This window comes from Thermobia domestica, chromosome 10 (assembly GCF_964235325.1).
Source record: "Thermobia domestica chromosome 10, izTheDome1.hap1.1, whole genome shotgun sequence".
Lineage (NCBI taxonomy): Eukaryota > Metazoa > Arthropoda > Insecta > Zygentoma > Lepismatidae > Thermobia > Thermobia domestica.
The window spans coordinates 267,180,549-267,206,563 of NC_137463.1; the positions used below are offsets into that span (position 1 = coordinate 267,180,549).

Genomic DNA, 26,015 nt, shown 5'->3' on the forward strand with positions numbered 1-26,015 from the left:
TGCAATCTAAGGGTGAGACGCTCTAAAGATAGATAATGTGTACCTTACGTTATTAGGTTTTCAACATTCCTTTAATAGTATTGCTACTCCCAGTTAGGATTTTGTCTAGCTTGAAAACTTGCTTCAACCGAATTTCAATCAAGTATAAAAAGAAAGAAAAATTAGCATTTCATTAAACATTAACATTTATTTACACATCAACATCCATTGAATCAACAACATTTTCTTCGTCACTATCACTTTTTAACAGTTCACTCTCTGAATATTCCCCTTCATTCTCATTCCCATTCTCAATTGACTCGTCCTCCAAATCACTTTCACCATTTGATAAACTTTCACTGTTCTTAACAGAGTCACGTAGTTCGTCACCAGTTTTGTCTGACACCTTTTTCTCTTTCACCGTTTTCTTTGGCTGTGTCAACTCACTGCGTTTAATCCTTCGAAGTTTGAAATTTGTTAGAAAACGCAATTCTCCGCTCCAATCTCTCAGCATAGACAGTTGTTTGCGATTTAATATGTCAGGGCATTCTGCAAAAGAAATACGACCACATAAGCTATCTATGAATGCAGACATGATATATATATTATATATACACAGTGTTTCAAAAGTCCCCTGACATAGGTTAACTCTGTTATTATCACAGTTACAGCAAAATGTAAGAGGGGAAACCGTCTCTAAATATAACATTTTCAATCTAAAGTGACGGAATTTTTAAAATCGGACGAACCGTTTGGACTGTACACTCTTTATGCGACCGATGTTAAATAAAAATGCAACGTGGCCTTTTACCTGGATTCACAACATAAAGTAAATGGGGCCATGTATGAAATGGTGGCTGCCATCGACACGTTAGTGTAAAAGACAGTCACTTCATTTATTTATGTTGTGGGTCCAAGCAAATGGCAATATTGCATTTTAATTTAACATTAGGCGCATATAAAGAGTGTACAGCCCAAATGTCTTTTCCGATTTTAAAAAAAAAATCTTCCTTCACTTTAGACTGGAAGCGTCATATTTGAAGACGGTTTCCCCTTTTATACTTTGCTGTAACTCTGGTAATAACAGCTACCCTATGTCAGGGGACTTTTGAGACACCTTGTATATATATCATCCGTAGCTAAGTAATTGGGTATAATATTTTTAGCTGTAATATCTCGATCAGGGGCTATCTGAGCGAGATACAATGCATCACAGAACTCTAGCACTCGTACTTATAAAATCGAACCATGAGCTCAGTATACAAAAATGTTTTAAGATGTACATCGATATATCAACTCATTCACATTACTTTGACATATTGGTACAAAAATCTAAGGTTTATAGATAATGTATTATAATGTAGGCTGCTTGGCGAGCACTTTTATAAATAAATTCTAAAAGTATTCATCTTGTTCCTCTGGATGATGTCACAGATTGGTTCAAAACAACCAGGAGTGCCACGTGTACTAGAGGTCTGCACGGGCTCAAGCCCAACCCGGCCTGCGGGCCGGACTCGGGCCTGCAAAGCATGTATCACTTTGGGCCCGGGCCGGGCTCGAAAAGTAAAGTTTTAAATATACAACCATATTTCTCGAGCCTTTTCGGGCCTAAGTTTGTAAATATATAAAATGAAATGAAATCTTTGAGTTTTACGTCCCGCGGTTACGCCAAAGGAGACGGTGATGATGAGTAATGAATGAAATGGTGGAATGAAGAAGTGGGAGGAAACGGGAGAACCCCGAGAAAACCCACGCACGCGGTGTTTGTCCACCACAAAGTTCACTTGGCGGGGGCTGGGATCGAACCCAGGACCCCAAGCACCAGAGGTGAACGCTCTAATACTGAGCCACCGCGGCCCCAAGTTTGTAAATATACTGTACAATGATAGTTATTGAATTGTTCTTTCTGAGGAAGTTTTAAAGCACAACTTAAAAATTAAACCTCTAATTGTTGTAAACAGAAATGCAATTTTGCGATCATTTTTAAATTTGTGTTATTCGGGCTCATTTAATTATCGCACGAGCTCGCGCCTAAGTGCTAAAAATATTTCGGACTCGGGTCGGGTCTCACATCATAAATTCACGGGCCGGGTCGGGCCGGGCCTAAAAATTCCGGCCCGTGCAGACCTCTAACGTGTACACCACGTGAAAGAGTTTGGTTCATATAGCATATATTTCCTCAATTACTACTGAAAGGGGTAGAAGATTTCTACAGCTGCCGATGTTAAATGGAACTGATTTTTCACTTTCAGTTTCCCCCCACAAATCTAGCATTTTCTTTTATGGGATAAATTTCCATCACCAAAAAAGTCGTCTTTTTTCTATCTCATCTTGTCATGTACATGAAATTTCACAGACACCTGCAGAATCCAGCGGAACAGTGACGGAATTTTTATAACTCGTTAATTTTATCTGTATGCACTTCCCATATTTTATATCTTCACTAAAATCTTTCTTCTTACCTTTCTTGAACTAATGAAATGAAATTAAAGTTTTAACGTCCTACGATTATGCTCTGTAGGCTAAGGGAGGCAGATGATTAACGCAAGTGAATGATAATGGAAGAATCGTTGGAATGAAAATGTGGGAGGAAAGAGGAATACTCCAAGAAAATCCATGGACATGATGCCCACCACAAATTAAGTTGGCCGGAAATCGAACCACGTCCCACGCGCCACAGGTAGGGCGATCTACCACTGAGCCATCATATCTTCCATACTGAATTAATCTGAGATAGGATAAAGAGCACGGTCAGCATCTCTTGAGTCTCTAAATAATGCCTGTAGTTAAGATAATCTTTTGCATTTTTAAGCAAAAATCCATTAACTTCAATAGCTCTTCCTTGGATTACTTTGGTAAATCTTTAAGACTATCAGAAAATTTCTTGTACAGAATAGTAATTTATCATATATTCTGTTGTCTTAGATCACGTATGTACTTTCTTCCTTGTTCCCAATCTTTATGAAAAATGTTCACACTTTTCAGTTATTATTTCTCATATATATATATATATATATATATATATATATATATATATATATATATATATATAGGATGTCTCAAAAGTCCACTGACATAGGGTTACTGTGTTATTATCAGAGTTAGAATAAAATGAAAGAGGGAAAACCGTCTTCAAATATGATGCTTTCAATCTAAAGTGAAAGGATTTTTTTTCTTTAATTCGGACGAGCCGTTTGGGCTGTACACTTTTTATGCACCAAATGTTAAATGAAAATGCAACGTTGCTACTTATCTGGACCCACAACATGAGTGAAATGACGTTAACGTTCGCTTTCCCCAATATGTGAATAAAATAAAAGAAACTAGGTAACTTGACAATCCTTATTGTATTTACAAATACTATTCAGTCTCCCACTATGTTCAATGCACAGGTACATCTCTTCTGCACTGATTTGCAGATATCGTGACACAACCGAGGACTGGGATTCAATTCCTCGAATGACTGTTCGATTAGCTGTTTCAAGTTACCTAAATCCTGCGGTTTACTTTTACACATCGAGATGTCACATGATGTGAGGTCACACAAATGGGGTGGCCAATCTGTCCTACTATTACGACTAATCCATTCACATCGAATTACTGATCCAAGAAATCCCTCACAATAACATTAACGGGAGGCGGTGCTTTATCGTGTTGCCACATGAACTAAATGTTTTCGTAACGAGGGTTGTTTTCAAGTACTGGAATGACAATATCAGGGCTCAAAGTGGTTTGGTCTCTTGTAAATAGTTGAAAAGTGACCAAAAGCACACGAAAAAGTGACAAAAATCTCATTATGGTCCCTTTTTTCCTTTGCCAATTTCTCCATCACCTCTCTCTTTGTTGTTTTGTTTCATCTTTTCTTCTTTACTTCTTCATTTTGAGCTTCCTCCTTTCTTAGGTTTTCTAAATATGCTTTGTAGTTATGATAAGCAGACTTATCAGATGTAAGAAGCTTCTAAGTGGAACCAGTTCTGGCCTATTTCCAAATTTCTTCATCCCAAACATTATATTTAACTTAGCACTGAGAGTTCTCAAAGCCATGAAATTTTTAAATTCATCACCTACTCTTAAGAAGAACATACGAGAAGCATAACACACGACGAACATGATGAACTACACAAACACACACCCACACAACGTTGAGCAGAGCGTTAACTATTACGAGAGAAAACTATATAGAAGAAAGAATAAACACAGAAGGGTTCTCAACCCCACCTTGAGACCCTAAGCATCCACCAACCATCCACTGTGCTTTAGAAAAAATAAAAGCTGAAGTGAGAAAAAAAGCTGACTGTTTCACATGTGGCAGCAAGTAGTGAAGCTTTCAGAAGAGTAATGAGTAGCAAGTTTCTGCCTTTTAACATTTTTTATATTTTTCTTAGAAAACTGTCAATGCAAAACATAAAACACACGAAAAAGTCACTTTACCTCCCAAAAAAGTAACTTTTAGTGACAAATTTGAAAAAAAAGTAACTTTTAGTGACCAACTTGAAAATAAAAAAAAAAAAAAAAAACTTTTGGTTAAAAAAGTGACTCGCTATGAGCCCTGCAATATGTATCTATCTGTGTCTCATTTTGCATTTAAATAATTTCTTAATAAAATAAAAGACGCTTCCTAATTTTCTTACTAAAAACACTTGACCAGTAAGTAAAACTTTGTCTCAAAATATTGCACCACATATGGTGAATTTAAACATATACATGCCAATTAGACATGATAGAGAGTATCCACAACATTGCGAGCGGTGATGATATTTAGTACGAAACAAGCAAAAAGATTAATACTCACCGGAATGTATAAAGGCAAAAAATGGTTAAACGGATTAAGAAATATAAAATAGAAATCTTCTGCCAACACATGGGAATAGGCACTCGCTGTCAATGTTCACTGCTGTTCACTGTATTCTTTTGTTGCTTTCCAGATGGCGAAAGTATATTACTCCAAATCGTATTTAGTTCCCCCCTCTCCAAATTAAGTATGGGTTTCTCTTTATGGATGTAATATGATTCTTTGATTTTTCGTTATGTTGCTGTTTTTCCTTTCTCAATTAAACATAAATCTGCGATGTTATGATTATAATCTTTACGATGCATTGACAGACCAGATAATTGTTACAGGCTCCGATATTTCGATGTACGACTGTGCTTAGGTATTCTCGTACAAATATTCCTTTTTGTTTAACCTATATATACTTCATCATACTACATTTTACACGATAGACACCACTGCTTTGTACAGGGTCAGTAAAAAAAAGTGCCTTAAAATTTATGTGTTTTTCTATGGATTTAGGAGGAACTTTTGAAATTTTGATGACGTGTTTTCCCAGAATCTTCTTAATTTTTGCCGAACCAGAGGAACACCAATCTTTGAATTATAAGTACGCTAGAAGATGGAAGAAGTTTCTTCCGAAAGCACTTCTTACATGTAGAAGAAAATTCTATTTTTTGCAGTGAGTATTAGCCTTTTTGCTTGTTTCTTACTATGATAGAGAGGGTTAAAAAAAAATCACATGCCTGTATGTTTTATGCAAAAAGACTTCGTGGTAAATTTTAAAACAGACATCAAAGCTAAATATCTTCCTTGGCACCAGTTCTAAGTTATCGCTTCACGTGGTTACCAGTAGGAATATTCTAAGTGCAAGCTAGACGCTGCATGCTCAATACTATTGCGAGAGGTTTTAGTTCGATCCCAGGCCAAGTGAGTTTGTGATGTATAACATCGTGTAAGTGGGTTTTCTTGAGGTTTTCCCGTTTCCCATCACATTTCGATTCCAACAATTTTTCACAATCATTCAGTCTTGTTTATTAATTATTTCCTTTACATTAAAGGGGATAACGGTGAGAGATTTCATTTTCATCTCTACTATCTACTTACAGCCTCGTAATACTACCACATGGCCTTACATTTCATCAAATGGACGATTCAGAGGTTTTCTTTGCTTCAACTTTTTTCTCCCTAATTTTTCCCCTTATCTATCTGATGAAGTATTTCAGCGAAAGAGCTCATAATGTTCATTTCTATAAAGTTCGGTTTACAAAACTTCTTTACGCATACGCGCATATTGACTCTATCTGGCCGAAAAAAGGGAGAGAGAAATAGACAGATAAAAAAAAAGAGAGAGAGAGACTAAAGAATTAGTTGATGGGTCTCCATAAATTTGGTCAGGATGCAGAAAGACAAAAGTTAGAAATCGATTTATTTGATGAAGATGATCCATCCACTGGAAGCAGAAATTAACCATTTCCAGTTTTAACATTCATCAAAAACAGTAATATTAATCGATATCTAAAACCAGGTTTCTGCAATCGATTAAACCTCCCAAGAATATATGCGCTTACTAAGTGTGGTTAATTTGGGTTTTTCTCTCAAAAATCTCTAATGACTTTTCGTACTATCAAAATGTCAATTATTAATAAAAAGATTATATTTGGTCTAGGAATTAATTCGTGCGGGTGGACAAGAGATGGCGCAACGAACGGAGCGTCCCACAGTTCCGTGTATCCACACATGTGTTGCAAACCCCTGTCATCGCGTATCGTTCGTAGTATAGGGCAGTGGATTAAAGCGTCAACAACACCAGTTTGTAGTTAAGTGAACATGGCGCAATTTGTGCCTGATAAAGTGTTTTTGCGGGATGTCCTGCTGCATTACTTTAACATGCAGAAAAGTGCGACTGAAAGTCATCGTATTTTGGTGGAAGTGTATGGTGACCATGCTCTAGCTGAGCGAACGTGTCAGAAGTGGTTTGCACGGTTTAGAAGTGGTGATTTCGGCTTGGCAGACCAAGAGCGAGCTGGACAGCCAAAAAAATTTCAAGACGAAGAATTGACAGCATTGCTCGAGCAGGATTCGTGTCAAACGCAGGAACAACTTACAGCAGCATTAGGCGTTGATCAAACAACAGTCTCCAAACGCTTGAAAGCCATGGGAATGATTCAAAAGATGTCACATTGGGTTCCACATGAATTGAAAGACAGAGACGTTGAAAGACGAAAAACCATTTGCGAATTGCTGCTTCAACGACAGAGCAGAAAGGGGTTTCTGCATCGAATTATTACGGGTGATGAGAAGTGGATCCATTACGAGAACCCTAAACGAAAAAAGGCCTGGGTGAAACCAGGTGAACCAGGTCCATCACAACCAAAACGAAATATTCACTGTGCAAAGGTTATGCTGTGCATATGGTGAGATATCAAAGTTGTGGTGTACTATGAGCTGCTGCAACCGGGTGAAACTATGAATGGAGAACGTTATCGACGACAATTAATGCGTTTGAAGCAAGCTCTGGCCAGAACACGACCAGAATGGGAGAACAGACATGATAAACTTATTGTTCAACATGATAACGCTCGCCCACATGTCGCAAAACCGGTCAAAACCTATTTAGAAAATGTCGGATGGGAAGTTTTACCCCACCCGCCGTATTCACCAGACGTTGCTCCTTCGGACTACTACTTGTTCGATTGCATGAACAACGATTTGATTGGACAGCGGTTTACTTCTTCAGAAGATATCGAAACATGGGTCTCTGACTGGATCGCTGCCAAGGATGAGGACTTCTTTCGCCACGGAATCCGTACACTGCCTGACAGATGGGCGAAAGTGGTGGCTAGCGATGGACAATATTTTTCTTAAGGTATTTATGTATTTTGTGTTTGTACTACAGCTTCAATGTGTGCGTACCAACCGCACGAATTAATTCCTAGACCAAATAACAGTAGTCGAAGTGAGACGGTATGCCATACCGCCTCTGGTTTTTCAGTGAAGGCGGCATACCGTCTCTGGTTTTCCAATGATTAAAACATACCGTCACTGGAAAGTAGATATACCTTTGATACATTTATTTTCATACACAGTAATTGACGAATAGCTTCGAACGTAAAAGGTTTTATTTTTGATATAGAAAAAGTTTCTAAGTTGATAACACCGACATTTTTCTTACCTTTTTCCTACTTTTTGTTTTTAAAATGTGTCTTCAAAGAAGTTCATCTAGTTTATATTTTGATGTGGCATATTGAATTTCTTTTGTATGTGTGTGTCTTATTGTCTTTACAGTCTTCATCCCGGTGAAATTAAAATACAGCTAATTTTACAGTAATTATGTGATATCTTCAAATAGATAAAAGATAATCGAAATGTGGAACAAGAGCGCCCTAGACAATATTACTTTACATGAGAAACCGTTATCACGACTCACTTATCTGCTTTCGATTTCGAGCCATTTTGAAAATCGGCATTTATTTTCGCGTTTCTAAACAGCTGAAAACGGAAAGCCACTAGGTGACTTGTGATAACGGTACCTCACGCAAAATAATATTGTCTAGGGTGCTCTTGTTTCACATTTCAATTATCTTTTATCTATTTGAAGATATCACATAATTACTGTAAAATTAGCGGTATTTTAATTTCGCCGTGATGAAGACTCTTAATGCATATAAATGCCGTGTCTTGAGCATGGGCGGGTTTAGGAGTTGTCTGCTCCGGGAGCAGAACTTCCAAGTGTTTCGAATACCCCACAGCGGAGTGGGAGACCGGGAGATTTTCCGCAGGAAATTATTATCCTCATTCGTTTTTTGAGCATTTTCGTGTATAATTCTCTATAATACAACATAAGGGGATTTTTTTCCAGAAAGTTGGAGGGATTAAAATCTCTTCATGCCCCCACCCCCTCCCGCGTTACTACAGAGAAGCTCTCCAATGGTATTTAGTTATTATGTAAATAGAAATGCAATCTTTTAGGCAACATACCCTCACTGCATTCCAACATTTAAGTAGCAGGTATGTCGAGTCAAAATGGTAGTAAAACATACCGCCTCTGGTTTTTTCCACTTCGAACACTAGGTTATAACATTTGTTTACCTAATCCACAGGTTTCAAATTCTTCCTTCTCCCGTTTCTTAGTGAACAGAATCACATCCTCTCTACTGGCATGTTGACTGCCTTTTCGGTTTCCGATTGAACGCTTCAGTTGGATCTGCTCCAGCTCATCATCAAAACGACTCAAGTATCTGCAAAGCAAAAATGTTCATGTACAACAAATCTAAATCATTTATGCTAAAACAATCTATATATTAAAATGCTAGGTATATATGGTTGTAGTCAAGAAAAGTTTATATGGTTGTTTCCAATCCTTTCGACAATGAGATCTTGAAAACCACAAGTGCTAGAAATGTGCCGCTTTCGCTGGTCGATTCCAAATTTCCTGTAGATTTTCCAGTTCTAATTGAGTATTTTTTAAAAAAGGCCGTTATTTCTTTATTACATTTTTTAGGGGTAGACTGGAAATGTTGAAATTTTAAAAAGTAAAGCATCGTATCCTATGAGTTATATATTCCACCACCACCTATTTGTATACGGGATTAGTATATCTTTCCGGCGTTTGTTTCATGGCCAAATGATGAAAAACGAAGGATACCCATTTCTCAAGTCCAAGATGAATCTTTATTGTTTGGAGTATTTTGCCCAATGAACAACATATATTACTGACATTACAGTTAGTTGTATGTGTAATTCATTTGCTTATTACATAGTGCATGCAAGAAGAAAACACTGATCATACATGAATTAGAAAATCCAACCGGAAGTAGGCTCAAGCCAAGATATTGAAAAAATCTCCAATTTATGGTACCCCTTGCCTATTTTTTTTTCAAGACGTCTTTTACTTGTGTCTATAAAGGGACATGTACAGATGTTGTGAGGAATGGCAAGGAGATTCATGCTCATATGTGAATGGTGCAATGGTAGAGAGCGCAGGTTCAGCTAGTATTTTATTAATTCGATAAAGTGCTAATCCTTTCAGACACACTACTGTTATCAGTACCAAGCACATTAGTTGATTAATGGTGTTCATAACTGTTTAGTAATCATGTCAAAATCATACACACACTGATATTTTGACCTCTAGGTTTCTTTACAGACATTAGTACAAATTATGGCGGTGTTCATTTGTTTAAAACATGGTTTCTGGGACCGGTGGCATGGTCTTGTAATTTTCCTTATTAACAGGTCACTAAATAAGCAGCATGAATGGCTGTGATCGAGTTCTTCCAAACATAGGATTGCCAAGCTTTGGAGATCCTTAGCAGGCTCCATGTGGCATGTGGAGATGACGCAGTTGACATTAACAATGTTATGGAAATCTCGGTGACGGATAAACATCAATATTGTACGAACAGGCAATCGCGGTGCACGATAAAAACAGAGGAAGAGTGCATACGCTGATTACAGTAAAACGTCCTGTAACTGTACAGAAGTTGTGTGAGATGATTGGGTGCGGATATAACGTTACGAAAACATTAGTTCGTGAGATAAGCGATGCAATTCAACGAAAATGAAAGCCATTATATTGGACAGTGTTGTTTTGCACCACGATAACTCCTCCAGTCAGGATATGTTAATACACTGTATAACGATTTCGTTATACACCTTTTGAGCAATCCTCGTATACGGAAGAGGATTTCTTAGAATTAACGCGCACCGAGACAAAATTCTTGGAATTGAAATGCTGCGAAGTTTCTCGGTCACAAGTTTCTGTGTGTGTGTGTGTGGTTGACCGCCTACTTTTCGTATGGCTTAATATGGTAGAAGAATTTGGTTCAGCTTAGTTTCTACGGAAGCTGAATTGCAGGGCTAAAGGCAGCAGCAGACTAAATGCAATAACGTGCATATTTCGTATTAATTACAGATCATTAATATTATCATGTGTTTAAATGTGGTTAATGTGCTTTCAATAATCTAATAATTACTCAATCAACTCTTATTAGTGAAGCAGTTACCTAAAAACTGAATGTTTTGTGGGAACTATCTTTCATTCCCATAATGTATTCATACGCCTTCATTGAGCGAGAAAAGAATAGCAATGACTGGGCGGGGAGAGTGGAACATCGACCACGAAAGAGAATAGAGTACATTTTTCTCCACTCCAGTTTTGTTCATTTAATAATTCTTCTAGAATGAAAATTCTCAATGCAACTCTTCGCCACTAATTCTGTAACTAAAACAATAATTGAGAAAAAGTTCTTAATGTTAAAGTGCATCAAAGTTTAATTATCTATGAAATCTACAAAATGACGTAATGAAGTATCCTGTGTCGGCTAGGACAAAATCAACATGTGCAAGGAGTTAACATTTCAACTAATAGTGCATCAGATTCTCTACTCCAGTGAACAGTGTTTATGCCTACGTCTTCGATGATTCATCTTTCGTTACCGTAAATACGTGCGCGAAGATATCGGTATTCGGTCGTCAGCGCTATACGGGGCCACATTATTACAATTTGAAAAGTATTTTAGTGCCTGTAAAATGTGAAGTGCCACACAATAATTAAAAAGTTTGCAATATACGTATCAAATATATGTTTTTTGTGTGTTAATTCATACGCAAGTGACGTAGAAGTGTGCATTCTGCAAAATAATATTTTGTGTTAGAGGATAAGTATTGTGCATGTATTTGTTTCATCATTTTTACAGTATTAGCAGTGCAACAGGTTGGTATTGTTTTTCGCAGGATGTATGGAGTAAGGATATGGATATCGCACCCAGCGTTCCCCGAACTTCTGACCGTGAACTGGGTAACCACAAATGGAAAGATTACTGATACAGCTGAAGTGAAAACAGGGAATAATCATGAACATGGTATATACCAAAAGTCCATAGTTCGAATCCCGAGTTTCACCAGTTTTGTTCTCAGTTGGTTAATATTTACTTGTGGGTAGGTATAATTTAGTCCAAGAGTCTGTTTTCTTTCATGAATCAGTACAAGGACGTTCAGGGATCAAACCCGATACCATTAAATCTGTTTACACAAACAGTAACCCTCAGGGAACGAACCCAAATACCCTCATAACTGTCACAAATTTTTGCCAAAATGGGATGGAAATCAGTGCTCGAAAAATTTTCTTCTCACTTAGGTGTCAGTTCTGAAAACTAACAGTCATAATAATACAAATTAAATTTGATACATAGAGCCTGCATGTTTGGACATGAATTAATTAGGTGCCAGACTCATATTTTCAGTCGCCATAGCAACCTGGCGCCCGGGATTTTTCGAGTTCTAGTGACAGCAATGCTTCAATCCCTTTAGTCCTGATTTAGCCCAATCTGACTTTCATTTCATTCACATTTAACTGAAAAAACTCAATATGTTACTTTTAATCAAATTAAGTCTAAGCTTTTAAGTCTGGGGTACCTCACGGATCGAGTTTAGGACCCTTGCTTTTCTTTATGATAAATGACCTACTTGAAATTTTAAAACATACTTTATCTTTTAAATTTATGGATGACACCAAATTATACAAAGAAATCCACACAAGAAATAATTGCAGGAAATTATAGTCAGATTTTAATAAACTTAAAGTGGTGTAGCAGAAATAAATTTCAACTCAATATTTCTAAATTTTATGTAATGACTTCTAATCTTAAAAAATATCTTACTATGTTTGAGTATACTATAGGAAGAAGATGTTGAAAAGAAAGGAAATTTTAAGAGATCTAAGAGTTTGGTTTGCTACGTATTTGAAGTTCAATGATCATACACATAAAATAACTAATGAAACTTTTAAAATGTTGGATTTTATTAAGAGGTTAAATCATTATTTTAAAAATGAGAAGAAAAAACTATATTATCGTTATATAATGCCTTTGTTTCATTGAAATTGGAATATGCATCTATAATTTGGAATCCTTTCTATCAGTGTCGAAAACAACAAATAAAGACAGTTCAAAATAAATTATTAATATAGATATTGCTTATAAAATACGTGGTATCCAAACACGTTATGTTTCTTATGATGTACCTCTGAAGATATTTAATTTGTTGTCACTTGAAAATAGGACTTTTATACAGCGAGTATTATATCTGAAAAAAATAATTGATAAAGATAATACGTTTCTTATTAAGTAGATTACATTTTTATTGTTCTCGACAAAACTTGAGAGTTAGGCATGTTTTTAATATGACTGATAATAGAATAAATATATATAAAAATTCTCCACTGTATAAATTATATGATGCGGGCAATAGTATGGGCCTGGACATACGAGGGGGAGTCCAAAAATAGGTTACCTCTCGTTTTCCCCAGGAAAGCGAACAGCACTGGGGTAAACAAACCAGCGGTTGCACGCGCAACACACCCAGACCCAAGTGGGTTTTGTTCGACTGCGATCCTGCAGATGGCGCCGTCGCAGTGTCTGCGCAAAGTGGAGACGAGTGTCTTAGTCTGAGCCCTGTAGCTATGGAGAGAAGGCGCATTTTGAGGTCAAAGGAGGAAGTGCAAGCAATTGTCCGTTATGAACGGGCACGTGGCGTATTGGGAGCAGAAATTCATAACCGCCTCGTGGAAGTGTGATGTCGAAATAAATGGTGCGGAAGGCCGCACCGATAGAATGGAAACATCCGCCATCACCTGTCCACAGGAAGTTCAAAACAACGTCCCCTGCAGGGGAATTGCTACTCACAGTGTTTTGGAATGCCCAAGGGATGTTGTTGCTGGTCTTTTTGGAGGTTTGAACCATCACTGCTACGCAGTACTGTCATACCCTGTCGAAACTGAACGAGGCGATTCGGAACCAGCGGCCTGGTCTTCTCACATCTGGTGTTCTGTTGTTGGATAACAATGCGAGACCATACTCAGCGACAGCAACGCAAAACTATATTACAACCCTTCGGTGGGAGCGCCTTGCCCATCTGCCATACAGTTTCATTTCGCGACCAGTAACTTCCATCTATTTCTGGGTTTGAAGAGGACTCTCGACCACAAGCGATTTGGAAGCAATGCTGAAGTTACAGAAGCTGTTCGACGCTTCTTCCGTATTCAGAGCATTGAATTTTTCCCGGAAGAGTTTTTGAAGTTTACACACCGGTATGACAAATGTCTCAACGTACGTAGTACTTAAGTGGAAAAATAAAGGTACGTCTGATCTTTAATGTCACATGCTACTTTTGGTCTTGCATCCCCACCTCTGTTCACAGTTGCCTGGGGAAACTTAATTTCGGACTTGTCCTCGTATTTCAGTTTGAATTTAAGATTGTTAAGCGTAAATGTTTTCAGTTGTTAATTGATAAATTGTAAACTGTTTCTGTACATTATAAGTAAAAGGAAAAAGAATATTTGTTATAATTTTACGTTAATGGTGTTGTACATCTTTTGATGTTTATATATACATATTTGTACTTTGTAATTGACCTTGGAAGTTAAATACAAATCAATTATTATTTGTTGCCTTTCTCACAGACAACTCTTCAAGACAGCACTTCCAGGACGTGAAAGGCATTAGAATCGCTAGGAACACATGGATCAAAAACAATCTCAGAATTTTTTTTTCCAGAGCTGTTTTCAAGAACAGGTTAAATGGTAGCAAAAAATATATCGAAAGCAAAGGGCAATATTTTGAATAGAAAATGAAATGAAATCTTTAAGTTTTACGTCCCACGGTTAGGCTTATGCCGGTTAGGGTAAAGGAGATGATGAGAGATGAGTGAAATGGTGGAATGAAGTGGGAGGAAACGGAAGAACCCCGAGAAAACCCACGAGCACGGTATTTGTCCACCACAAAGTCCACACGGCGCGAGCTGGGATTGAACCAGGTACCCCAAGCACCGGAGGTGAACGCTCTACCACTGAGCCCCCGAGCCCCCGTATATTTTGAATATATTTAATAAGTACACAACATATGTATCTATTTTCACAAAAAAGAAACTTCTCAATTTCTTTTTTCACATAAAATCTTTATAACAGAGAAGGTATTACTTTCTGGATGGCTTTTGTACATCCTTGCTAAATAATGGTTCCATCACAATTAATTATTTTTGACATTGTTTTTCTACAGTGTATGTAGAATAGAAATGTAAGATACAAAGCTAGTTCTTTCACAAGTTATTTAATTTAAATCAATTTAGCAACATAATATGCTTACTTTTCAATTAACTTTAGTGTTAGTTCATTGGTGTATACATCCACATCTGGTTCCAGATTGTCTCTAAACCAGAGCAACTTCTCTCCTAATAAGTTCACTTTCATACTATGAGCTAGCTTCGCTTTATCCCTTGCAGCTATCCTGGAAGACAATAGAACAATCAACATTAAATACACAATAAAAGAAAAAATAACACTATACAATAAAAAAATATTGGTGCCTTTCATTTCAATTCAGGCAGATCATGTACCATCACCATCTCAGATATTGTTGAAACTTTTTTATAGCAACTAGACATGTTTTTAAGAGAGCCAAATTTTTTTGTTTTGTCGGAAAAAATTTTCCCGCCAAGTAATGGGCCATCAAAGACGGGGAGTACAATTTATGAATTGTAAAAGACATGGAAAATGGTCAACTTCGGAGACCCACCATTCAGCTATGGAGACAGGTAGAGTTATAATTCTTGTTGTGGTATGTACATAGGGATATAAATAAACTATATTTTATTATAGTTTGGTTTGCGCATGTGTATCTTTTTGTACATAAATGAACAAATGAACGTCAATTTATCTGAAAAGTCGAAGTTTGCGAATTTTTTTCGAGCACTTCCGGTTCGAATTATAAAATTCTGTTTTCACGGTTGGTAAGACCTGGTTACCCGCTTTCCGAAAAAAAAAAAAAAAAAATGTATCGCTTCTGTGGGCAACCGTTTTGTCGCAAAAAATTCGAGAAATTGTAAAATTTTCAAAAATCGACATTTTTGGGCGCCATTTTCTCGGAAACACCAACTTTTAAAATTCTGAAATGTTGTCAGATGGTTCAACTTTACATAAATAATAAACACACCAAATACCATTCTCGACCAATGCCTCATGAATTAACCGCAGCCTTTTAAAGTTAGTGAAGTTTCGTTAACTTTGATGTCACAGTTAGCAACACTGGGAACAAGAAAAGTGCAATGATTTGATTATGTTCGTGGTTCACATTCATTAAATGAAGAATAAAAGGTTTTCTTGACTTTTTTTTTCATTATTTTGATCAAGAAGGCTCAACAATATCTGAGATGGTGATGGTACAATTTTTTTTTATTTTATTGCCTGAGTTGAAATGGAAGACACCTAATATAAACAATACATGCTACGGAGAGGATTAGAAACTAAGGTTACAAGGCCAATATATCTGAAGTTTCGTCTGTTACAGAGGAATGAGGAGTGTACGGTAAATTTAATACATGTAGTTGGCAACTGTGCAGAGTTTCAGACACCCAACATTTATGGCGCTAGTTGTAGGTAAACACAAATGGCGACTTGTTTTGAGAAACTGGTCTCGCGAAGAAGTCCGCTCAGTTATTCGATTTCTGTGGGCAAAACATGTAACCGCGGCTGAAATTTACCGGCAGCTGGCAGAGGTTTACGGAGAGACAGTAATGTCTCATCAGCATATCGCAGAATGGTGTCGAAACTTTTCGGCTGGTAGAGAAAACGTCACCGACCACCACACTGTTGAAACAAGTTTCGTTGAAAAATCACCGACCACTCTCCCTTCAGTCCGGACCGCGCTCCGGGCGACTTTCACCTGCTCCCGCACTTAAAGGAGCACCTAAGAGGTCGTCGCTTCGCTGCAGACAAGAAGGTGAAACACTTTGTGACAACGTGGCTGAACACGCAAAGACAGGATCTTTACCACGAGGTAATCTTCAAACTCATCCCACGATGTAACAAGTGCCTCGACCAATATGGAGACTATGCCGAAATATAACGTAATGTATGTACTATCTGGTGGCTGTATGAAATAATATATACACGTTCCACTGCAGGCTCTGTAACATTACTTTCTGATCACCCGTCGTACTTTTAAATTGATATCTCTTTAACGAAACGACGTAAGCATTATATATATATATATATATATATATATATAAACACAACTATTTGGCATATTTAAACAGATAAACCCCTTTAATAAAATGACGTAAACAATCAGGCAAAATTGACATTAAAATAGCGTGAGAGGATATTCAACGAATAATGACTATCGCCTATTCTAGGAATTTTCGAATTCATCGTAGAATGTTCCATATTTAAAATTCAACTTTAGTTGGGAAATGTCCCGCATTATTTACGACAAAACGGTAACAAAACACCTTTTCCTCTATTACCTGTTTGTCCTTGATAAAGCCAGACACTTACGAGAAAACACTTAATTAGCTGGATTTGAAAATGAAACGAAATGACATTAATGATTATGCCATTAATTAGCTAAATGACAGATGGTTAATGAAATAAAAATGAATGACAGTGAAATAACTGGTAGGATGATAACGTGGAAGGGTAGGGAGAACCCCGAGAAAACCCCACGAACACGATGTTGTCCACCACAAACTTATCCGGTGTAGGATCGAACTAGGAACTTCTCGCATCAGAGGTGAGCGCTTACCACTGAGTCGTGTCCATTTTGCTTGTATTGGAGTTAAAGTGTCTTTTCAGCAGTGGGGTATCATGGGACTTGAACGTACAGTCTAGTAGGAGTTCCAACCATCGTAATAGATTCACAAAATCCAAGGTTGTCTCATCAGGAATCGAAACCCACAATTTGTTGCAGTAAAAACGTTACACTAGCAGGGAGATCTCAGGAAATATTTGGAAATTTAAATACTGTTCTTACATGTTTCACTCACATGTATAGTTGAAACTATACTGCAAGAATCCGTACACCCATACACACTATAAACCACATGAATTTATTATAAACAGTGTTTTCACAATTTGTAAACAAATAATGGCAGACGAAAGAAGGAAATTACACTTTCAGGAAGAGGTGAAGAGGATACGGAGAATCACGAAGAACTCCGACAATCCCTCCACAGGTTCTCCATCCAAAGGATGGCTATAAAAGAGGACGTGGAGACCAAGAAGTCATCAGTACCTTGTACAGGTCATCCTCTTACAACACCTACTCCTTAGGGCGCTATGGGCTACGGAGACTTAACCTGCAATACTTACCCCTGAGGCCTCTTTGGGCTAGGGAGTCACCAGTCCCGTCTGAAGCTGCTTTGGGCTAGGATACCTTCCTCAACCCGAGGCAACATTATATGCCAAGGGGGGACATTTTTATCTAACACTGAAAACATTTATTCAAAGTGATTAGGGACTTAGAAACAGATTTTATTGAGACCTTGTATGATAATTATACAGGGTATTTCAATACAACACCGATAACGTTTGAGAGGTGATTCCTGACACCAAGATAAAACGAAAAGTATAGCAACAATTTTTATAGAGGTAGTCGGTAAGTACTTCAAATTATATGCCCGTAGCCAAACACCCACTATAAAAATTGCGTGAGTATCGCAAGATTCTGAAACATGGATATTTGCATAGGGCACATACTAGTTCCAAAGTGAAGTCTTGACGCGACTACAGTGAGTCCTACAGTATTGGACCTATGGAGCTTTCAACTTCATTTTTTCATGTTTTCGGCAGCCTATAACTCCGAAATGACGGATTTCTGCTTCCAGATTGGTCTATACTTTTTGTCTTATCTTGGTGTCAGGAATTACCTCCCAAACTTGTCGGTGTTGTTTTGAAACACTCTGTATATATGTAAACAGGCTCTAAGAAACGCACGTAGAGTCAAAGCCGGAAACAATATTTTTTTTCGAATAGTTGGACCTGACAGAAGTATTCCGGCTGAAATCTTAACTCAGGAAGACTTAAGAGGATGGAACGTAGATTTTTACCTCTGTTCACACAGAGAAAATACGTCAATCTTTCGTGTAGAAAATTGTAGGCTTAATAAGTGGACTTACAAATATAAATATAAATGCAAATAGTGCATCATTGAGTTCTTCAATTTGTATTTACTTTTACATTTGCTTTAATAAAATTTATATGATGTTATTGTGTTCTATAATCCAGTAACCTTGACTGTATGCATCTTTTAGATAAGTGTTCCTCTTGCAGTTACTAAGGATCCTGAGACGAGAGCAAACACTTCTAGAGCAACTGTTTTAACACATGATTAGCAAACACCCTACTGACTTCTCCTGAGGTGTTGGTAATTAGAATGTACATGAAGCCTTACAGAGTGTGATGTTCCGTAACATTTCGATTCAGAATTAATTTTACTTACTTGTGTGTCTGCCGAGCTAGTTTTGCTGCCTTCCTGCTTCTTGGATGAAGCAAAAGATTTTTCGATTCAATGTTCTGCTTCTTCGACACTTTAGGCTGGAATAAAACGAATTGATAAAACTTAGTTAATTATGGTCCAACAGTGTATAAAGAGCGCAATTAAAGTTAACTTTGATCTTAAATATGTATTTAAATTAGAATTCTTGATTCTTTCTGCAATACCGTGCTCGTGGGTTTTCTCGGGGTTCTCCCGTTTCCTCCCACTTTCTTCATTCCACCATTTCATTCATTACTCATCATCACCGTCTCCTTTAGCCTAACCGGCATAAGCGTGGGACGTAAAACTCAAAGATTTCATTTCATTTCTTCTTCAAGATAAACTGTACATGGTAGTATTTAAAAATAATCAAAAATTGGTTTGAAAATTGTGAAATTGAAAAACTGTTCATTTATATGCCAAAAGGGGCGATGCGTTCAAACTTAGCCAGTACTGTATCTTAAATTATTCAACTTAATTGTGCTATGTCCTCCTAAAGTTAACGTTCACCGAAGAATGCGTCCAAATTAAGAATACAGGGTCAAATCGACTAAAATTAAAACTCACATTTCTTCATGGGAATACTACACTAATGCCTTCTACTGTGCCTTTCTTTCTGCTTGAGATTGAGCGTGTAGTACCTAAGCAAGTAATTTCTTCTTCAAGATAAACTGTACATGGGAGTATTTAAAAATAATCAAAAATTGGTTTGAAAATTGTGAAATTGAAAAACTGTTCATTTATATGCCAAAAGGGGCGATGCGTTCAAACTTAGCCAGTACTGTATCTTAAATTATTCAACTTAATTGTGCTATGTCCTCCTAAAGTTAACGTTCACCGAAGAATGCGTCCAAATTAAGAATACAGGGTCAAATCGACTAAAATTAAAACTCACATTTCTTCATGGGAATACTACACTAATGCCTTCTACTGTGCCTTTCTTTCTGCTTGAGATTGAGCGTGTAGTACCTAAGCAAGTAATTTCTTCTTCAAGATAAACTGTACATGGGAGTATTTAAAAATAATCAAAAATTGGTTTGAAAATTGTGAAATTGAAAAACTGTTCATTTATATGCCAAAAGGGGCGATGCGTTCAAACTTAGCCAGTACTGTATCTTAAATTATTCAACTTAATTGTGCTATGTCCTCCTAAAGTTAACGTTCACCGAAGAATGCGTCCAAATTAAGAATACAGGGTCAAATCGACTAAAATTAAAACTCACATTTCTTCATGGGAATACTACATTAATGCCTTCTACTGTGCCTTTCTTTCTGCTTGAGATTGAGCGTGTAGTACCTAAGCAAGTAATTTCTTCTTCAAGATAAACTGTACATGGGAGTATTTAAAAATAATCAAAAATTGGTTTGAAAATTGTGAAATTGAAAAACTGTTCATTTATATGCCAAAAGGGGCGATGCGTTCAAACTTAGCCAGTACTGTATCTTAAATTATTCAACTTAATTGTGCTATGTCCTCCTAAAGTTAACGTTCACCGAAGAATGCGTCCAAATTAAGAATACAGGGTCAAATCGACTAAAATTAAAACTCACATTTCTTCATGGGAATACTACACTAATGCCTTCTACTGTGCCTTTCTTTCTGCTTGAGATTGAGCGTGTAGTACCTAAGCAAGTAATTTCTTCTTCAAGATAAACTGTACATGGGAGTATTTAAAAATAATCAAAAATTGGTTTGAAAATTGTGAAATTGAAAAACTGTTCATTTATATGCCAAAAGGGGCGATGCGTTCAAACTTAGCCAGTACTGTATCTTAAATTATTCAACTTAATTGTGCTATGTCCTCCTAAAGTTAACGTTCACCGAAGAATGCGTCCAAATTAAGAATACAGGGTCAAATCGACTAAAATTAAAACTCACATTTCTTCATGGGAATACTACATTAATGCCTTCTACTGTGCCTTTCTTTCTGCTTGAGATTGAGCGTGTAGTACCTAAGCAAGTAATTTCTTCTTCAAGATAAACTGTACATGGGAGTATTTAAAAATAATCAAAAATTGGTTTGAAAATTGTGAAATTGAAAAACTGTTCATTTATATGCCAAAAGGGGCGATGCGTTCAAACTTAGCCAGTACTGTATCTTAAATTATTCAACTTAATTGTGCTATGTCCTCCTAAAGTTAACGTTCACCGAAGAATGCGTCCAAATTAAGAATACAGGGTCAAATCGACTAAAATTAAAACTCACATTTCTTCATGGGAATACTACATTAATGCCTTCTACTGTGCCTTTCTTTCTGCTTGAGATTGAGCGTGTAGTACCTAAGCAAGTAATATGGCAGTTGGTCGCCAGTCCAGTTTGCATCCCTGCTTTTTTTTCGAACGCTATCGCGATGTTTGTATTTATCGAATTTTCAGCAGTTGTACAGTGTATGGATTAATTGTCAATAGATTGGAAAAAAATAATGATCTTTACCTAATCTTACTTAAGAAAGATGCTTTATGTATTTCATATTGCCGACCCTAAACAGGTTGCTTCCTTAGTAAACATTTACAGCACCTGCCGATAATGCACCACCAGTGAAGAAAAAATGCTTTATTGTTGGTGCATGCCCACATGCTCCAGTTCGACACTGGCAAAGATCAGGGGTTCTACCAGAAATAATATGAGACAGGCAAAACTACGGATGTTGGGTATGACAATAAAGTAGGACAAGTGCGAAAAACGAGCACAAACTTGTGCTTGGTAGTTACTTAAAAGTTCATGTATGTTTATATATATATATATATATATATATATATATATATATATATATATATATGATTACAGATGACTTAAGTTTTCTGCGTCTACATAATGAGTTCCTTAAACATTGCTATCCTTCTGTAAAATAACAGAGTTTACCTGAAACTGAAAAGAAGAACTGGAAAATTAAGATTGGAGTATAAGGGGCAAGATAACATGTTGTTTTTGCATTCTAAAGTCGTATTTCCTTAGTGCAGGCTAACTAATGGAGTACTGAACTATAATGTGTCTCCATAACTGTTAAGTCACAAAGTAGGAGTAACGCGTGCCAGTTTACAATCTGGGACTATAGATTTCTTAAATTTACGTAAGAAATATATATTTTTATTTAAGAATATATACGCAATTAAAATATTTGGAGATCTTACCTCTGTCATGCGTAGGAAGGTGGACATATGTGGCCTATGAATGCTTCTAACCACGCAACAGTGCATGAGGAAGCCATGATGCGTTCAAGATAGAAGTGTCCCAAAAGAACACCAGATGATATGTTTTGCATTGCCTTCGTTTACATGCATATTCATTGTTGCTAACGCAACTTCTACTTACGGACACCCAACCGCGCGGAACCACCAGTTTCGCCTTGTTCAGATCAGATACAATTCTTGCATTTAGAGGCTACCTGGTACAGGTTGGTTAGTGATTTTGCACTGTTGGGCTTAAGTTTCGCAGATGGCTCCCCAAAGTTACAAAATTTACGTGGAAACTGAGAGAATCATACGAAATTTAAGCATGAGACAAACAAAAAAATGTATCGAAGGGCATCACTGTAAGATGTCTAATTAGGGGAAAACAAGAAGTTCAATCTTAAAATACGGTAAATGAAAGCACGTAGTGAAGCTGTATTGGTAAACTGACAATAGAGCATGTGTCAATTTCAAACCCATTGTCTTAGTAGTTAACGTAGGAACTCTATAATCTTACAGTGATAGTGATTTACCTAACATCGGATAATAATGTACCGCTCCTTTGGGGCTCCACTGCAGCAAACGGGTTGAATTCGTGCTTTCTAGTGACAACCTAGCACTTCTTTTTTTGAGAGTGGGGGGAGTTCATTCAAGCAGACAGTTCTAACAAATAGAAAATTCATAAGTAAAATATGATGTGAAACATTTTTCCTGAAGCAATGAGAGTGTGAATATAAATAAATACTGCCAGTGTACAGCATACTGAAATTAATTTTGAGTGATAATGAAAGCACTGTATGTGTACTCATCCACTATCCTCATTTATACGTATACTCCCAGTCATTGACGCGCCTGATCCCTACGGACGCACCCCTTCGCGACCGCTCAGCCCCTGCTGCGGTCCTATTCTGATTCAGTTAAATAGTATTTGTGCTTTTTAGTGGCCATCTAGCACAAGTGGTTCGTGTTTTCTGCACTGTAGTTTTTATGCCATGCGTCCACACTGTGCTTATACTGACCCCTCCTGAAGTTAATCTGCAAGCAGTAATGGAGCTCCTTATTTAGTGCGTGTTCTGCTAAAAAAAATACAAAGCGCTAATCTAACCTGAAAATGTAAAAAAAAAAAAAAAAAAAAATGTGCCAAAAATTCGTGGAACCATCTGCTCGAGTAACGCCTTTTATTCTCCCACAGTGAATTTTAAGGCATACATCCGGAGTTCGATAAGCTGAACACTTGAAAGGCACTACTTTTACGTAATAATACAATATCGATTCATACTTATATAAACAAAGAATAAACAAAGCACGAAAGTAACATAATACTAGGATTAACTTTTACAAGTGGTCGGGAAATGAAAAGAAGTAACTGTGAGTAACGTATTAACATAAGCATTAGGAAAATGATGTTTCAAACAGGGTGATATTCCATTTTAGGGTTTTTAAATATGTAAAATCTACGAAAGAAATTAGTTTCTTAATTTCAAAATACTGTTGAATAAGTAATCAAAATACATCGTGATCTTATCCCTCATGTATAATAAGATAGAAATACGAAATGCAAAGTGTGCTCTTTACCACGTAGTATTCCATACGGTAGAAATCACCAAGTGATGTGCCTTGAAAAGGCACAGAACTATCAGAAACTTGTGGCACTCGAAAGGCATGTTTTTATGCCATATGAAGTGGATTTCCACTATTCCCGTATATGGTATACCCACCTTCGCTGACCTGCCTGATCTCTATAAGGATGCACCAAGCGCGAGTTTTCCTGCTATGCTTCTGCCATAACTCAGTTAAATATCATTTTTGTCTTATAATGGAAACCTAGCACAAGTTCATTGTTTTTTAAAGTTGGTTCTGGTTCTATACTCAGCTCCCGTAACATCAATGTGCACCCTGTACTACAACTCCTCTCTTAGGAAACACTTTCTAAGGTAGTAAAAATGAATTTCTTGCTAATGAAAGTCAATATTTTATTAAAAAGGTTCATATATCTGCGAAAATTGGGCGGAAATCAGAGGAACCTTAGCCCAATACCATTAGGATGTGTCCCCACGTATTATTTATACCCACAACTATCCCTAAAAAATCTGCACCCAGCAACTCAACTCCTCCCATAAGAAATTACGTTTAAAGGTACTAAGAGTACATCTTCCGACAAAAAACGTAAATGTATTATAAATAAATGTATGGTATCGATGGTACCGCACTTTAAGATACACGCTCCACTCGGGATTGTTAAGTTGGATCTCTTTAAACGGGTATAGTAGCGAAGGGAAGGGGACGGTTAGCTTACGTTACGGAATTATTTTATGGGTTCACTCGAGAAGACTGTTCTACCAAATAGAAAACTTATACGTAAAAAACAATATGACAAATTCACATCAAACAATGCATTGTAAACCTTTATTTAGAAATTTGAGAATATTAACTGTGATAAATTTATATATATACACAGCTGTTTTGTTTGTGAAGAACAGACTACCTGAACTACAGTGCAGATACAACTTGCATTCGTACAATACAATGTACAATAAACTCATAAATGTACCATATAAGAGACTCAATAAGTCGAAGAATAAAATAACTGTGATGTACTAGGCATAAAATTGTATAAAGAGGTTACCAAGTGAATTATCTTCAAGTTCCATGAATGTGTTTAAACATAAATTATACAATTCGCTATTAGAAAGACCGTTTTATTCATTAGATGAATACTTTACGCAAATTAAATGTGAAAGTTAACATACTGTAATTTTGATGTATATTTTGACGTTGTCTATTGCCATAATTGGTATAAGGACAATAAAATTATTATTATAAAACATTTATCGTGAAGAAATGAGTGTGAATATAAGTAATTCAGGGATGCGAATAAGCACTCGACCACTCGCCCGGGGTGGGTGGTTCATCGGTGCGGGTGAGTATTTAACATCATACCGAAGATAAGTAGCTAAACCACCTCTATTGCGGGATATGGGCCAGTAAAATTTTGTTGCTTATTTCCATCCCTGAAGTAATTAGTGTCAGTGTACAGCATATTGAAATGACTTTTGAGTAGTAATGAAAGTACTGTACGTGTATGCTCATTCACTATCATCGTTTATGCGTATACTCTCCGTCGCGGGCGAACCCCCTCGTTACTCCCCTGACTTGGTGAGATACTATTCGTGCTTTTTAGTGGCCACCTAGCACAAGTTAGTTCGTTTTACGCACTGTAGTTTTTATACCATACTTCCACACTGTATTTATACTCAGCCCTCTTGAAGTCAATCTGAATGTAGTAATAGAGCTCCTCATTAATGCATGCACCGCTAAAAGAAATAGAAAGCTCTAACCTGACCTGAGAATGTAAGAAATTTGTCAAAATTGGGTAGAACCGTCTGCTCGAATAATACCTATTTTGTTAACATTAATAGTGTAATTTTTCTTGTCTTCATAAACATCTAAGTCCATCATCAAGATGTCAAACTTGCACCTAGTAACATTTAAAGACTTTTAACTGTGAACCTTCCAAACTGGTTCCCGTAATTTTAATCTGTACCGGGTGTAATATATTCCACAAAGATGACAGTAACTAATGTAAATACTATCGACTATTTGTATACAGTTTTATTAACTTACCATTCTGTGATTCGCAAATTTCTGTATAGAAATAAAACTTGTACGTTTTAATGTAACTGGAAATTTATATTTTCAACATACACTCGACCACATGGTTAACGGTGTATCACATAACATTAAATATGTATACATAATGTTCAGCTTCTCAGACGCAGTT

At 36.8% G+C, this 26,015-nt stretch overlaps 1 protein-coding gene across 1 annotated transcript; it reads right to left on the minus strand.

Moving 5' to 3' along the window:
• Positions 1–167: 167 nt before the first annotated feature.
• LOC145663198 (translation machinery-associated protein 16) lies at positions 168–26,015 on the minus strand. Its single transcript, XM_081729540.1, has 5 exons — positions 25,859–26,015; positions 19,027–19,121; positions 14,896–15,036; positions 8,843–8,991; positions 168–528 (listed from the first exon to the last, which is right to left on the minus strand). The coding sequence occupies exons 1-5, from the start codon at positions 25,859–25,861 to the stop codon at positions 191–193; spliced, it is 726 nt and encodes a 241-aa protein (XP_081585666.1). The 5' UTR covers positions 25,862–26,015; the 3' UTR covers positions 168–190.